Below are 13,401 nucleotides of genomic sequence, written 5' to 3'. Positions count from 1 at the left end.
GTCAACACCTGTGTTAACGAGAGAACCACTGACATGATGTCAGCTGGTCCTTTTGTGGCAGGGCTGAAATGCAGTGGAAATGTTTTTTGGGGGGATTCAGTTCATTTGCATGGCAAAGAGGGACTTTGCAATTAATTGCAATTCACCTGATCACTCTTCATAACATTCTGGAGTATATGCAAATTGACATCATATAAACTGAGGCGGCAGACTTTGTGAAAATTTATATTTGTGTCATTCTCAAAACTTTTGGCCACAACTGTACATTATAGGCTGCTTAAGAAGTCCATGTCTGTTGCTTTTTTTGCAACTATATCAGGGACTAAGAATTTTAAGAGCCTTTTGCAATTTGTATTTTTCAGCATCTCTTCGGCTCTAAATGACAGATGGCATTTGATATAGCCTCAGTCTATTCACATTTGATTCACTCCCCAACCCTAGTGCCAAGGTCTACTCCTGACAGGAGAAACAAGTTAACAGTTTCACTTGGACTGTTTGCAGCTGGAGGACACAATGATCTTGACTTGAAGGCTTCAGAATGTTTCGTATGTGCTCTGTCAGTACCCATCTTCTCTCACCATCCTAAAAGCAGATTTGTCCAGTTGAGACATGTTACGTTTTTTTGTGTACGGCAGGGGCGCTAGGACCGTGAGGGAGAGCGCCTCTAAATGCATTTTCAGTAACATTTTCAGACAGTTATTTGTAAGCGCGTATGAGCCGGATAGCAGTTGAAGCGACTCACACGGACGGACAGTAACTTTGAGTAGGAATTAATATAAGCCAATAGTTGACTCTCATCAATAAACTTTGCTTTGACCGAATTGATTAGGACACGTTATCAAAGTGGGGACTCGCTCTCTGCGGGACTGTGAAGAGAGAGAGAGAGAGAGAGAGAGAGAGATACCTGTCACACTGAAGCGATGGGAGAAATATGGAGAATTGATATGCCCGATATTTTTGAAGGGGGCGAAAACGTGAATTGGATTTAAACACAGACTAACCTTTTAACAAAAAGGTACAGTATGACATTTATTGTCATTCTAAGTAGCCTAATAATTTGTTAATCGTTATTTTGAATATAGTTATAGCTGGTTTGTCACCAGGAGGCTACATTGTAACATCCCTTTTTTTAGCCTGCGAAATGTTTTGCAAAGTAACTAATATTGTTGCTCCACTACTGTAAGGGAACGTTTCATAGCCAAACATGTACTTTTGCCAAAGTCAACCCCCCCCCCCCCCCCCCCCCCCCGCATTTTTCAGTGAGTTGAGTATACTGCCTCCCACCCAGCACTATTCCCCTGTATTGGTGCAACTCAACAGTGACAGGGCAAGGTAAACATCATCTGTTGTCTTTGGGGTCTAACAACAACCCAACGAGTGTACATGGCACAGTACTACATTCACTCATGATGAATGTGGTTGGTGAATGACAAAAGACCCAGTGAGGGGGTTTTCAGGACAAAGCTCTGGCCCTGGGAAGCAGGTTGTTCTCAGAATTCCAGAGCCTTCACTCAAGGGTCAAAGATGAGATGAAGAATGCCGACAACAGCTTTCAGGTGTACATATATCCATTATTCGAATGTTTATGTGCTTAGTAGCTTATATATGTGCATTGGTGCTTGTTAGCCTCTCAGGATCCCTCAGAGGGCTATTGGTATTTGTATTTATTATGGACCCCCATTAGCTGCTGTCAAGGCAGAGCTACTCTTCCTGTGGTCCAGCAAAACTTTGTGACATCGGCTGATGTAAAATGGGCTTTATAAATACATTTGATTGATTGATTAAGGAAGTTATACCATTTTAAAAACATTACAATATATTCACAAAAGATTTTACAACACATTAAGTGGGTGCCCTCAGACCACTACTCTACTACCACATATCTACAACACAAAATCCATGTGTATGTGTGTATAGTGTGTATGTTATCGTGTGTTTATGCATGTGTCTGTGCCTGTGTTTGTGTCTCTTCACAGTCCCCGCTGTTCCGTAAGGTGTATTTTAATCTTGTTTTTTAAATCTAATTTTACAGCTTGTATGAGTTACTTAATGTGGAATAGAGTTCCGTGTAGTCATGGATTTATGTAGCACTAGTATAGTACCCTCTGAGAGGGCTATAATCATCAGCTTTGCTTGTCAGAAATGGGATCTATATGGAAGGTCATTCAAATTGCCAAATGAAATTGACTGGAATTGAAATGTATTTGAAATGACTGATGCAAGGTGCTGACAGATTTAGTGGTGGTCCAGTGCCTTAGAGAGGAGTCAAAAAGGCTGTTGGGCTGTTTGGCTCTACAATGTGTTAGAGCCGGAAGATCTTTCTAATGTGGGGATCAGTTTACTGTTGTGTACTTTGGGACTTACAATGGAGGGTCACCCAAACCAAACTCACCCTCCGCAGATTGTTGGAAAATGGAATAAAGACTCACCATGATATTTCTTGACGTATATTATCCATTACTTTGGGTCCCTCATCAAATGCTTGCTGATTATAGGTTAGTGTGGTTAGATGTGTGATTCTACTTGATATTCTATCCCTTTTCCACAATTAAAGCTAATCTGTCTCAGACCATGGAAACTATAAAGGTTACAGTCTATACAGACTTTAATAGCCTTAGAAGTCAACACTCATGTTAAGTCCTCTCTGACATGTTTGTAAAAATCCCAATAAAAGATGGCTAAATGTAGATGTTTGATGTGTAGGGGATTAGAGACCAGGGGTGGTGTGTGGTGACTGCTGTTTTTGATTGCATAGCAGTGTAGGTCAGTAACCCATAAAATGGAGTCCCTAGGCTGCATCTATTCAAGACATGAGCACCTTTGAGTAACTGTATCTTCTCTGTCTACACTATGATGATACAGTTGTGTGGTGGGAATTCCACTTTTTGCCTCCACCTTTCCCCTGCCTCTCTTTGTATGCCAATGCCTATTGTTCCACTTGTTTTTTTTTTGCCCCCTTTTCTCCCCAATTTTGTGGTATCCAATTGTTAGTAGTTACTATCTTGTCTCATCACTACAACTCTCGTACGGGCTCGGGAGAGACGAAGGTCGAAAGCCATGCGTCATCCGAAACACAACCCAACCAAGCCGCACTGCTTCTTAACACAGCGCCAACCCGGAAGCCAGCCGCACCAATTCCGAGGAAACACCGTGCACCTGGCCACCTTGGTTAGTGCGCACTGCACCCGGCCCGCCACAGGAGTCTCTGGTGCGCGATGAGACAAGGATATCCCTACCGGCCAAACACTCCCTAACCCGGACGACGCTAAGCCAATTGTGCGTCATCCCACGGACCTCCCGGTCGCGGCCGGCTGCGACAGAGCCTGGGCGCGAACCCAGAGTCTCTGGTGGCACAGCTAGCGCTGAATTATTCCACTTTTATGCTCCACTAATACCTGGCACGAACATGGGAGGGGATCAGAGACCAGGGTGTGGTGACCGCTGTTTTTGACTGCATAGCAGTATAGGTCAGAGTGTGTCCTGATCTTGTCCGTTTACACTTACAAGATCTGATCAAAATCAGTTCACAATGCGTCTTTTAATCGTTTACGCCTATCTGAAAATGTGGGCATAATACGAATGTGGACATTATCTGGACACAGGATGCATGTTAGCACCAGGTATAAACGGGTCTTGAGACACCTGCTCTCTTCTATGCCACTAGAGCCTGAGAGTCCATAGTTTTCCTACCTATCGAGTTCCCCCTGGACCCTCTGAGCCTGCCTACGACACTCATACATAGAAAGGTAGTTAATGTTTGACGGCAGACACCACCTTGCCCCAGAGCCTTATCATAAATATAATTTGAGACGCCCTTCTCTTTCTGCAGAGCAAGCTGGAATGCACGTCCCCTCCCCTTCAGTCCACCTATCCTCCCACTCATACACAACACGGTAGCCAAGATTCAAAAGGTTATGATACGAATTAATTTGCAGACAAATAAACGGTGCAACGATAAGTGTCCTAACTCAACGACCGATATCCAATGTGTGTCCCAACAGCCACTTTCCTTATGTACTCTTATCTTGTGTACATAACCAGATGGCTTGTATAACAAACCTCTCTTTGAGCACTAAGACCACCAGCAGAACTGACATTTTAATGCTTGTCATACCCTTGTAGCGTGGTTTAAAATGACATTTTCTGAATAGCCCACAGTATAGACAGGAACAAGAGCTGCATTGTAACCTATTCAAAGAAATGAAAATTCAGACCTGCATTGCAACATGAGCCTGCATTAGCTGATCCCGCGTGTATGGGCTCTGAGCGAGGGGATTTGGAAGCCATGTGTCAGACTGAGAGTGGACTGGTTTTATGGGGGATTATGGGTTGAGAGTGTTTGTGAATGATGTACTTAAACTGGGGAGACAAGCCAGTAAAGCCAGTGTTCTCCACACCGTTGTGTTTCATTAGTGATGATCTGTTTTTAAGCGTCTTTAATCAAACAAGGTTTCTGCAAAGTCCATGACATTCCTAGTTCATCTATACCCTGCTGTTCCTCACAGATAAGTAGATTCCTTTTTTTGTGTATTTTGTGTATTGTTGTGGAGCGTACATTAAATGTTTTATATGTTTTTCATTTCAGTGTTTTGCTCAATGACCATGTATCCACATCCAAACTCTGGCCTGGCTCATCTCTCCATCTTAGTCCTGCTTCTCTCACTCCTCCTCCCCCTCTCTCTGCCATCTCGAGCCCCCCCTCACCAACACCCCGTCCCCTACCCCTCACTGGTGCCCCATGCACCCCTGCCCCTCTCCCGCTCTCGCTTCAGTTCCCAGACTCAACTGGACTTCACCACTCACTGCAATGCCAGCTGTTACCACAAAGGAGAGCAAGAGAGCAGGCGAGAGCACCTGACTGAGCAGCTGGCATTCGAGACACTCTATGCAGACGGTTCTCGTACCCTCACCACTGTGGATGTGGCGGATGAGGATAATTATGAGGGCACCATCAGTCCTGCCATTCAACCTCCACCAACAAGAGGACGTAGAGTTACCAGTAGGCACAGGCGTCAGAAAAGACAGATCTACGGGGCTGATGGGCGCTTCAACATACGCGGTGACCACTTCCTGTTGGACTACCCATTCTCCACAGCTGTGAGGATCTCCACCGGCTGCACTGGGGTCCTAGTGTCTCGACTCCATGTCCTGACCGCCGCCCACTGTGTGCATGATGGGAAGGACTACGTCAAGGGAGCCCGTAAACTGAGGGTAGGCTTCCTGACTCCTCCGTACATCAACGGCACCAAGCCCAGCCAGACCCCCACCAAGAAGCCCCTGGTGCGCTGGGTCCGGGTCAAACGCACCCGTGTCCCCAAGGGCTGGATCCAGGGCCCCCAAGAGGTCAGCATGGACTTTGACTACGCCCTCTTGGAGCTGCGCTGGCCCCACCGCCGGCCCTTCATGCGTCTGTCTGTGGCTCCTTCCTCTGACGACCTGGCAGGGAAACGCATCCACTTCTCTGGGTTTGACAGTGACAGGCCTGGGGAGCTGGTCTACCGCTTCTGTCCTGTGGAGGACGAGTCTAACGACCTGATCTACCAGCACTGTGATGCCCGGCCGGGGGCCAGCGGCTCGGGGGTGTACGGCCGCGTGTGGGACACGGCTCTGGAACGCTGGGAGAGGAAAGTCATCGGCATTTTCTCTGGACACCAGTGGCTGGAGATTGATGGGGAGAACCGCGACTACAACGTGGCTGTGAGATTCACCCCGCTGAAGTTTGCCCAGATCTGTTACTGGGTGCATGGGAACCGAGTGGACTGTAGTCAGGACTGAGAGAGAAGGGGAGGGGGGATGGCTTATAAAAAAAGAGGCTATGAAGTCCATGACAGATAACTATTTAAAGTAAGCACAAAATCCTTTAAAGGAGATGTGGAGAGGAAATTACTCCCCAACTCAGTTTTTAAAAGGGTAAGAGTGAAACTGGATTTAATCCTAATAAAACATCTACAATACTATCGAAGAAAACAGGACTGCTAAACCTTCATGCACCGTAACAGGTTTCCCTTGGAGGTGTTAACCACTGTGACTAGGAGCCTTGCTGTTTTATAACTATGGTAGCAGCCATTAACTTTATACTATGGAATAGTATTGAACAGCTTTAGCCAATGGAGCAACTATTGGATTTTTTTTTTTTTAGATATCATACATTGTTCTCCGTAATACTGTGGCTGCATGTTTTCAACATTTAGGATCAAATGTGCGGGTGTGGAGTTGATTTCACAAAGAGATGTGGGGAGGGGACGGCTTATTTGTTTAGGTAACGTCACTTAAGGATGTGAATGATTTTGGAAAGTACAGGGACTTCTCATTCTGGGTTAGAAAGACACCTGTAAAATATATACACTCGGCCCCAATGGCCCAGAGGCATATCTAGCCACACTGACGAGATACGGCGTTTCAATACACCAAACATGTCAAAAAGGGTCAAAGGTATCAATGGTGAAATCAACAAAAGTCAGACTCTGAAAACCTAAGGGAGTTTCTTACTCAATGCTGGCAGCATAAACTACTTGCTTTCAAGCGGGTTAGGGGGTGAAATTCAGAATGTTGGTGATATTTTTTGTAAATGCCTATTTTAATAAAATCTTTTAGTTTATCATTAATGCTTGTCAGTTATGGAAACCAACAGGTATACAAAAAATGAGTTGCTACTTGCTACTGTAAAATGGAATCCACTTTTCGGAGTTAGAGTGCCCTCATGTGGTCAGTATGTAAACATTTAGGATACATGACGCCATTGGTCTTTAATTCATTTTTTCAATTTGACAATAAAACTCAATCAAGCGGATGTTAAAAGGTATATTGCACAGAAGACCAAGTTCACCAATTTCAAATAAAAGTATCACTAACTTCCCAGTGTAAACAGGTTCCTGAACCAACCAAACAGTTTCAATAGATCAACTAAGTGACAATTTATTCAGATATTTCCCAGACACTTAACAGTGATTTACACCGGAAGCCCATTCCGATCTTTCGACCAATTATTGGCAAAATATTCTCACTGGTCAAAAGACCAGTAATTAGGCAAAAGATCAGAATTGGGCTGTCTGTGTAAAGGCAGCCAATTGGATATCAATATGTTTGCCTAAAACACTCAGACATCCACATCTTCCATTTGGACAGGCTCGATTATCAACCATATTAGCTTGTCATTCCTCAAATCGCACAAGCTAGACAAAAATAAAAGGCAGAGTACAAAGTTAGTTTAGTGCCTTTTTATTAGAGATAAGGAGACGATACAAAACATCCACCATTCAATACCAGTCTAAATTCTGAACACAGGCTGTTCAAATACGTTGCCCCCATCTTACCTTCACACTTCTAAACCCACCAGATCCTGTTGTATAAGGAATGTGTTCAATTACTACATCAATGCCATGGTTTATTTATTTTAACTCAGAACTGGAAATAAAAATAACTGGACTCACTTAAAAAGTCGTGTAAGTTGCATGTTCAACCCCCCCGCCCCCAAATGAACCGTGCTCCCCTGGAGAACGTCGATGCGTCACGTGCAATCGATCAAGCATTAATGGTCTTGTACTACACCTAGTCTCAACTACACACACTTAGAAAACTTAACTAGAAGTTTGGCAAAAAAGGTAGTTGTATAATTAAGAACAGTATCTTGCTGGAGCCAAGTTGGAATTGTAACAGTGGTTGCCCTGTCCCTTTTCTCTGTGATCGTCTTTCTAGCGGAATCCAGACAGAACAAAACCATGTCCTCAAACATTTACATATTTAGTCTTCATAATCATCATCCTTCATCAATTGTTTTTATTTTTTTATTGATCTTTTTATTGCTTTTTCCTTAGTGTGCATTTTGTTCGTGTTCATTATGTCATGTGAACTGGAATGACAGGCTGCATTTGTGGAATTTGAAAACTGTCACTTTTACCCCCCTCCCCCAATACCCCTCCCCCCAACAGTCCCACAAATGATCCTGGTCCTGCCCCGCCCCTCCTCCCAACCATATTGGAATGAACAGCCAACCCCTTCAGATGTCTGGCTTCAGTAGAAGCCTGGGGCTAAATTTATAGAGGGCTTCCTTCCAGGGTGATTACCGATGAGCCTCCAAGCTTGTCGGCAAGGGTGCGCCGGTCCTTGATGTCTTCCAATCCGTTCACTTGCCACTCGTGCTTGATACCTGAAACAGAGGGAAAAATGTAGCTTCACATAGGACACGCTGCATATTAACCCCCCCAAAAAATACATGTATAATTCCATTACAAAGAGCTATAGGGTTGAGCAAGGAGATGCCATTTAATTTGAAGAGAACCCACAGAGCCCAAAAGTTTGATTACATCTGCCAGTGTTTCTCACCTGTGAACTTCTTCTTGATGGCATCCTTTGAGCTGGCGTAGATCATCTTGCTCTTCAGGGGAGCGCCATCTGGGGCCCTATGGGGGAGGGGTAATGGTTTAACCATTGTCCCGAGTGTGAAGCCAAGTGACACCATAGCAGAAAATGTACGATGCCCCCCTCAGCCTACACCCAAGTCTAGCCGAGCCCCCCTCTCATTCCTCACCAGAAGATGAAGACCAGGTCCTCTTTCTTGGTCTCCTTGGTCTCATAGGTGGCGTCGTAGAGGGCGTAACGGCAGTCGTCTGGGGGCAGCATCTTGACAAAGTGCAGGTAGGGGTCCTGGACCGTGACACCCACGTCTCCTGTCAGGATCTCTTGGCCCTCCTCCAGGATGATGTGCTTCTTGTCCTCACTCAGGCAGAACAGCACCGCCTTCTTCCTCTTCTTCTTCTCATCCTCGTTCGCCTGTGCCTTACGCACCTTCATCTCGTTGAAGACTGTGATAACGTCATCTGTTACTGTCACCCCGGAAGCCTGCGCAGAGAGGGACAGAGAGAGGTCAGTGAGAGTAGTCATATACATCTGCCTTGGACTTCTCACACTGCAGGAACGCACCCTTCAAGGACGGCTGATAAAGGGAATCAATAGGGAGGTAGATGCACAATGACTAGCATTTATGAACAAGCGGCCATTAGTCCTATGGGTGTGGCGCACCATAAGCCAGATTGCAATCCTATGGTTTCTATGACCTCTACCCACATGATCAGTCAAGAAATGGCGACTATACAAGTCACCATCCATGGCACTGACCAGAAAAGCATGATGTACAGCATGGCATGCATGACTCAGCAGGCGTGGCATTCAGAATAAGGCACAGGGTTTAACCCTTTTACCAAACTTGGACACAATCTGGAGAACCCACACCAAAATCTCTGATGAGTAAGGGATACCTGTAGCTGTGAGGGGGACAGATGAATGTTGGTCTGTCTGGTGTACCTTTGTAAATAAAGTAACATGCCAAAGGTGCATTGATAGATTGCCACTGCCTGATAAGGGCCAGTAACAGGTGTCTCTGAAAAGGGCAGATAAAACCAAGTTACACAAGGAGGGGTTTTCCCTCCTACTATAAACGTGTACAGTATGTGAGAGCCAGCCATGCCACGTAAGTAACTGCTTCAAAAATAACCATGGGAGTGAAGGTGGGGACAGGAATTAAGCCTTAGAATGTGTGGGTCGGTCACAGACAATGGATCCTCTGTGGGGGAAAAATAAATAGGCCACATCCAAGTCACAACAGCCCTATAAACCTTGCTCCGGTTTTCTGGTATCAGGTATCACATCAACCCATGCAGGAACCGGCCAGAGGATGTTACCAAGTGTCAAACCATCCCTCCGTCTGGCAGGTTTTGGCCAATCCCTTCATCAGCCTTCTGCCAAATCAGGTAGACTAGACACTTTTCACCAAGTAAAGCCACATCAATACAACAGAGCGCCCTTCATTAAAAATGTCCTCCTGGCTTGAGAGTGGCATCCATGCCTTCCAGAGCCCTGCCACTGTAGTGACCCACTTTGAAGTAATGTGTGTGTTAAGGGTGTGGGCCTGTTTGCTCTGGGTGTGAGGATGGCCAGGGCCTGCGAGAGACCACACTGGGCTCAGGACCTAATCACCTAGTGGTGAGTTTAGATCCAAACATCTGGATTAGAGACATCCTCAACAGGAGGGAAAAGACATTGCAAGAGTATTAGAAGTACTACCGGGGAAAGACTTCTATTTCCAGGGCAATCATTTTTTCTAGGAAGAGCAAGGCACCACTTCCAAGGGTGAAGCGGCCAGAGTGTTTGAAGAGAAGCCAACTGCCATGCAGCTCCACTTAATCCTACCAATCTTCCAAAACAATTAGCACTCCTGCTACTATTCTGAGATCTCATCAGACAATGCATGTTTCTTCACACTGCAGCAAGCCACAACAGACTAAAGCACTGACTGGGGATAACTGTATGAAAAGACAAATACCCAGAAGCCAGTGGAGATTATACCCTTTTAGTCCCTCCATGCAGAAAGCATATTATTTTCAGAGCAATAGACATCCCTTTCTTCCTGCCATAAAATACCACAGAATGTTGCCAAAAGTTAAGGTTCAAGCAACAGCATATGATAAGACAGATAATGTCAGGTTCGTGACTATAAAGGTAGTTCCCCAGACTGACCGTCAGTTGAGGCAGTGAAAAGGGACAATTTTATTCCAATTCACTTGAAATCAAGTGACCAAATCTAAAATAATCCTTCACCAAGTAGCTGTTATCAACAAGAAATGACTTCACCCAATCATTTTACTCCGCTTGTCCTGCGTCTGTCCAACTGCACCCATAATAGGGCACTAAAGACTACTGTGGGCTCCTCCGGAATAACTGGGACAGAACCAGCACGTCCTTCAGCCTAGCCCTTGGACCCAGCCAGCTCACTACTCGGCAGGAACAGGGGCCAACCATTCATTCATTATATACACAATAGAACCAAAGCATTGATGTCATGTTGTAAGGCATTATTCACATGATCAAGAACGGCACATAAGGGACTCACAAATGAACAGCAAGTGGGAAAATATCTCTAATCAGTCGACTAAATTGAAAGCAATCGACATCCCCCTCCACAATCAGTCAGATTCACCAAATTAAGAACATACTTTAATACCATGCGGAAAGCATGACAATAGAAGCCAGAATTTGCGCTTTTGGACAAAAATGTTGATAATTCGACAAGTTTATTCAGGGTTAAGCCTAGGTACGTTGAGTGAGACCCGGGTGCGTGCCACACAAACATTTGACGGATTGTTTATTGCGTATGCTACAGTAGATTTGGTCGTTCCAAGCATCCCGGCACTTCGTTCCGTAGAAACCAGGAAGAACGTCGTGGGAAACGCTTGCAAAACCTTTAGCGTTAGCTCGTGGAATAACGGTGTCATCCCCGACAATTTTTCACCTTCGCCTGACTGTTATAACGTTACCCATCACTAAATAAATAAAAAACTTCCTCAGGATAGACATGTAATAGCCAACGTTAGTTGCCGACTGTTTACAATAGAGAAAAGGTTCAAAAATGCTCTTTGCACCAAAAACCAGGGTGGGGCCATGAATGCAGTGATGGCACATGTGCACTATATAAGGCAAAACGATATCGTGAAAATACCAGACCGCTAACGCGATTATTTTCACACGTTGCAAACAGAAGTCCCACCCATAATTTAAGCTAACGTTGGTCAATTGTCATGGCACCTACGCAAATTAGTTTGCTAGTTAATAAAAACAGAAGGGGCTCGTGCGGCTGGCGGAGACAAAGGAGGTGGAAATCAAATTAGCTAGTTAGCTACATGTTAGCTTGCTAAATGGCTAGTTAGTTATGTGTAGGCACAGAAAATGCACTCCGTTAGCCATGCTAAACTAGCTAGTACCGGCAAATACAAGGCCAGAGTGCTAGATAGCTGGCAACTTCGAGGGGGTGGCGGGAGTAGTACTGGGCCGTAACTAGTTAATTAAACTAGATAGCATATTCGGTGATAAGTGACTGCTACTTGCAACTCGGTGCTTACAGTGCTAGACTGGGCATTAGGCCTTAGTGACGGTAGATTGGGTGATGGAGAAAATGGCGCCAGGCAGTTTTTGGGTCGTTTTCTTTCCATGCAAACACGTCCTATGCTAGGCGATTATAACGTCAAGAGACGAGCAAACATCTGCATAAAACATGCTTTTATGAGTTAGGGACAGTCACCTGATTGATTCAAAAACACTTTAAAACGAATTTACTACCATCCAAGATTCAATATTCAACTAGGAAACGTTCCAGAACACAAGCATAGCAGTCACAGCTGACCCGACAATCTGATGATGCTGTCGGTTTAATCTCAAAATGAACTCGCTGTTCCCTAGCTAAAATACATTGCATCAACAAAGAAAGCGAAAACACAGTAATGATACTTGTGTGGTATATATATTTGTTTTCAATTATATACCACATAGCTAGTTGTTAAATGTAAACGTACCATCGCTGTTTGAATTGGTCGGCGTCTGGTTAGAAATTGAATGAGCTGTGATGCAGTGTCGATCTCGCACACACTTGATACAGCACGTGAACGCGCTTAGCTGCGCGTGATTGATGCCGGGGTGAGAAGCGCGAGCATCTCCAGGAAAGAGTGGTCGTTAGTTTAACATGGAGCATGGTGGGATTAGAAATTCTACATTTTTGCCAAACGTTTAATGTTTGTCCAAATAAAAAATAACATGTGAACAAATAAACAACATTTATATAAAATAGAAGTCTATTTTCATTTTTTAAATGAAATTAGAATTGCACGGATGCGAGGATGAGTATCCCTTAATTCTCAAAAGATGCTGCATGCTGTTGCTTTTATGCCTGAGGCCGGCCACTGACATTCACTTGAAAAAATATTTTGGGGAAAACATTCGCCCTGCATCACAGTGATTCTATGAGTACAATATAAGACTACGGACACGTATGCTATTCAGATACGAGAATAATTATTTATCATAGTGTAGGATCCATAATAACTCAGTATTCGTTCTCATTTGCTCTTTCTCGCCTCACCACACCCCCTCTACAAGGATTGTTGAACTCACTTCCAAATATGGAAGCGAATGGTGGCGGCGGCAGTGCACGCGCCTCGGTTCAACAAGGCAGCCCGCGACGCCGATCACCATATAAGGAAACAAGGACATGATTTTCGCTATAGCAAATTTCACTGCGCAGTACATACTGGTGGGAGCAGCATTGTGGAGCATAGAAAGGAGTGACAGCAAGAGGGGGGAAGTAGGAGGGACAAAGACAAAATAAAAAGAGGGAACGGCTCCGCCACTGGAGTATGAATGGATAATAACCCCTTTTCATTCGGTTACAACGAAGCAGTGTACAACACAAAAACCTGTCCTTTGGCACGCCCACCCTATGAATTAATTCAATAACCCTGCTTGATGCCAACTAACAGTAAGGGGTGATTGATTCTTCATCATTAAAAGACTGCAATAAGATTGCTATCTTCACAATATCAATAATGTCATCAATCATCTATCTGTAGGCCTATATCC

At 44.7% G+C, this 13,401-nt stretch overlaps 2 protein-coding genes across 3 annotated transcripts; one reads left to right on the top strand and one right to left on the bottom strand.

Moving 5' to 3' along the window:
- The first annotated feature begins 670 nt into the window (after window positions 1–670).
- LOC139366251 (serine protease 23-like) lies at window positions 671–7,437 on the top strand. 2 transcript variants are annotated; one of them, XM_071103523.1, is made up of 2 exons: window positions 671–1,015; window positions 4,586–7,437. In XM_071103523.1, the coding sequence occupies exon 2, from the start codon at window positions 4,597–4,599 to the stop codon at window positions 5,773–5,775; it is 1,179 nt and encodes a 392-aa protein (XP_070959624.1). In that variant the 5' UTR covers window positions 671–1,015; window positions 4,586–4,596; the 3' UTR covers window positions 5,776–7,437. The 2 variants fall into 2 exon arrangements, with proteins under 2 accessions (XP_070959624.1, XP_070959625.1); XM_071103524.1 differs by having other exon boundaries at window positions 727–1,556; window positions 4,586–6,598.
- On the bottom strand, window positions 7,203–12,449 carry LOC139366252 (cofilin-2-like). Its single transcript, XM_071103526.1, has 4 exons — window positions 12,342–12,449; window positions 8,528–8,838; window positions 8,323–8,399; window positions 7,203–8,146 (listed from the first exon to the last, which is right to left on the bottom strand). Exons 1-4 carry the CDS (start codon window positions 12,342–12,344, stop codon window positions 8,034–8,036), a joined length of 504 nt encoding a protein of 167 aa, XP_070959627.1. The 5' UTR covers window positions 12,345–12,449; the 3' UTR covers window positions 7,203–8,033.
- Between the last annotated feature and the right edge of the window lie 952 nt (window positions 12,450–13,401).

Source organism: Oncorhynchus clarkii, chromosome 14 (genome assembly GCF_045791955.1).
Source record: "Oncorhynchus clarkii lewisi isolate Uvic-CL-2024 chromosome 14, UVic_Ocla_1.0, whole genome shotgun sequence".
NCBI classification, from domain to species: Eukaryota; Metazoa; Chordata; class Actinopteri; order Salmoniformes; family Salmonidae; genus Oncorhynchus; species Oncorhynchus clarkii.
This window is presented reverse-complemented; position numbering and strand designations above follow the sequence as displayed.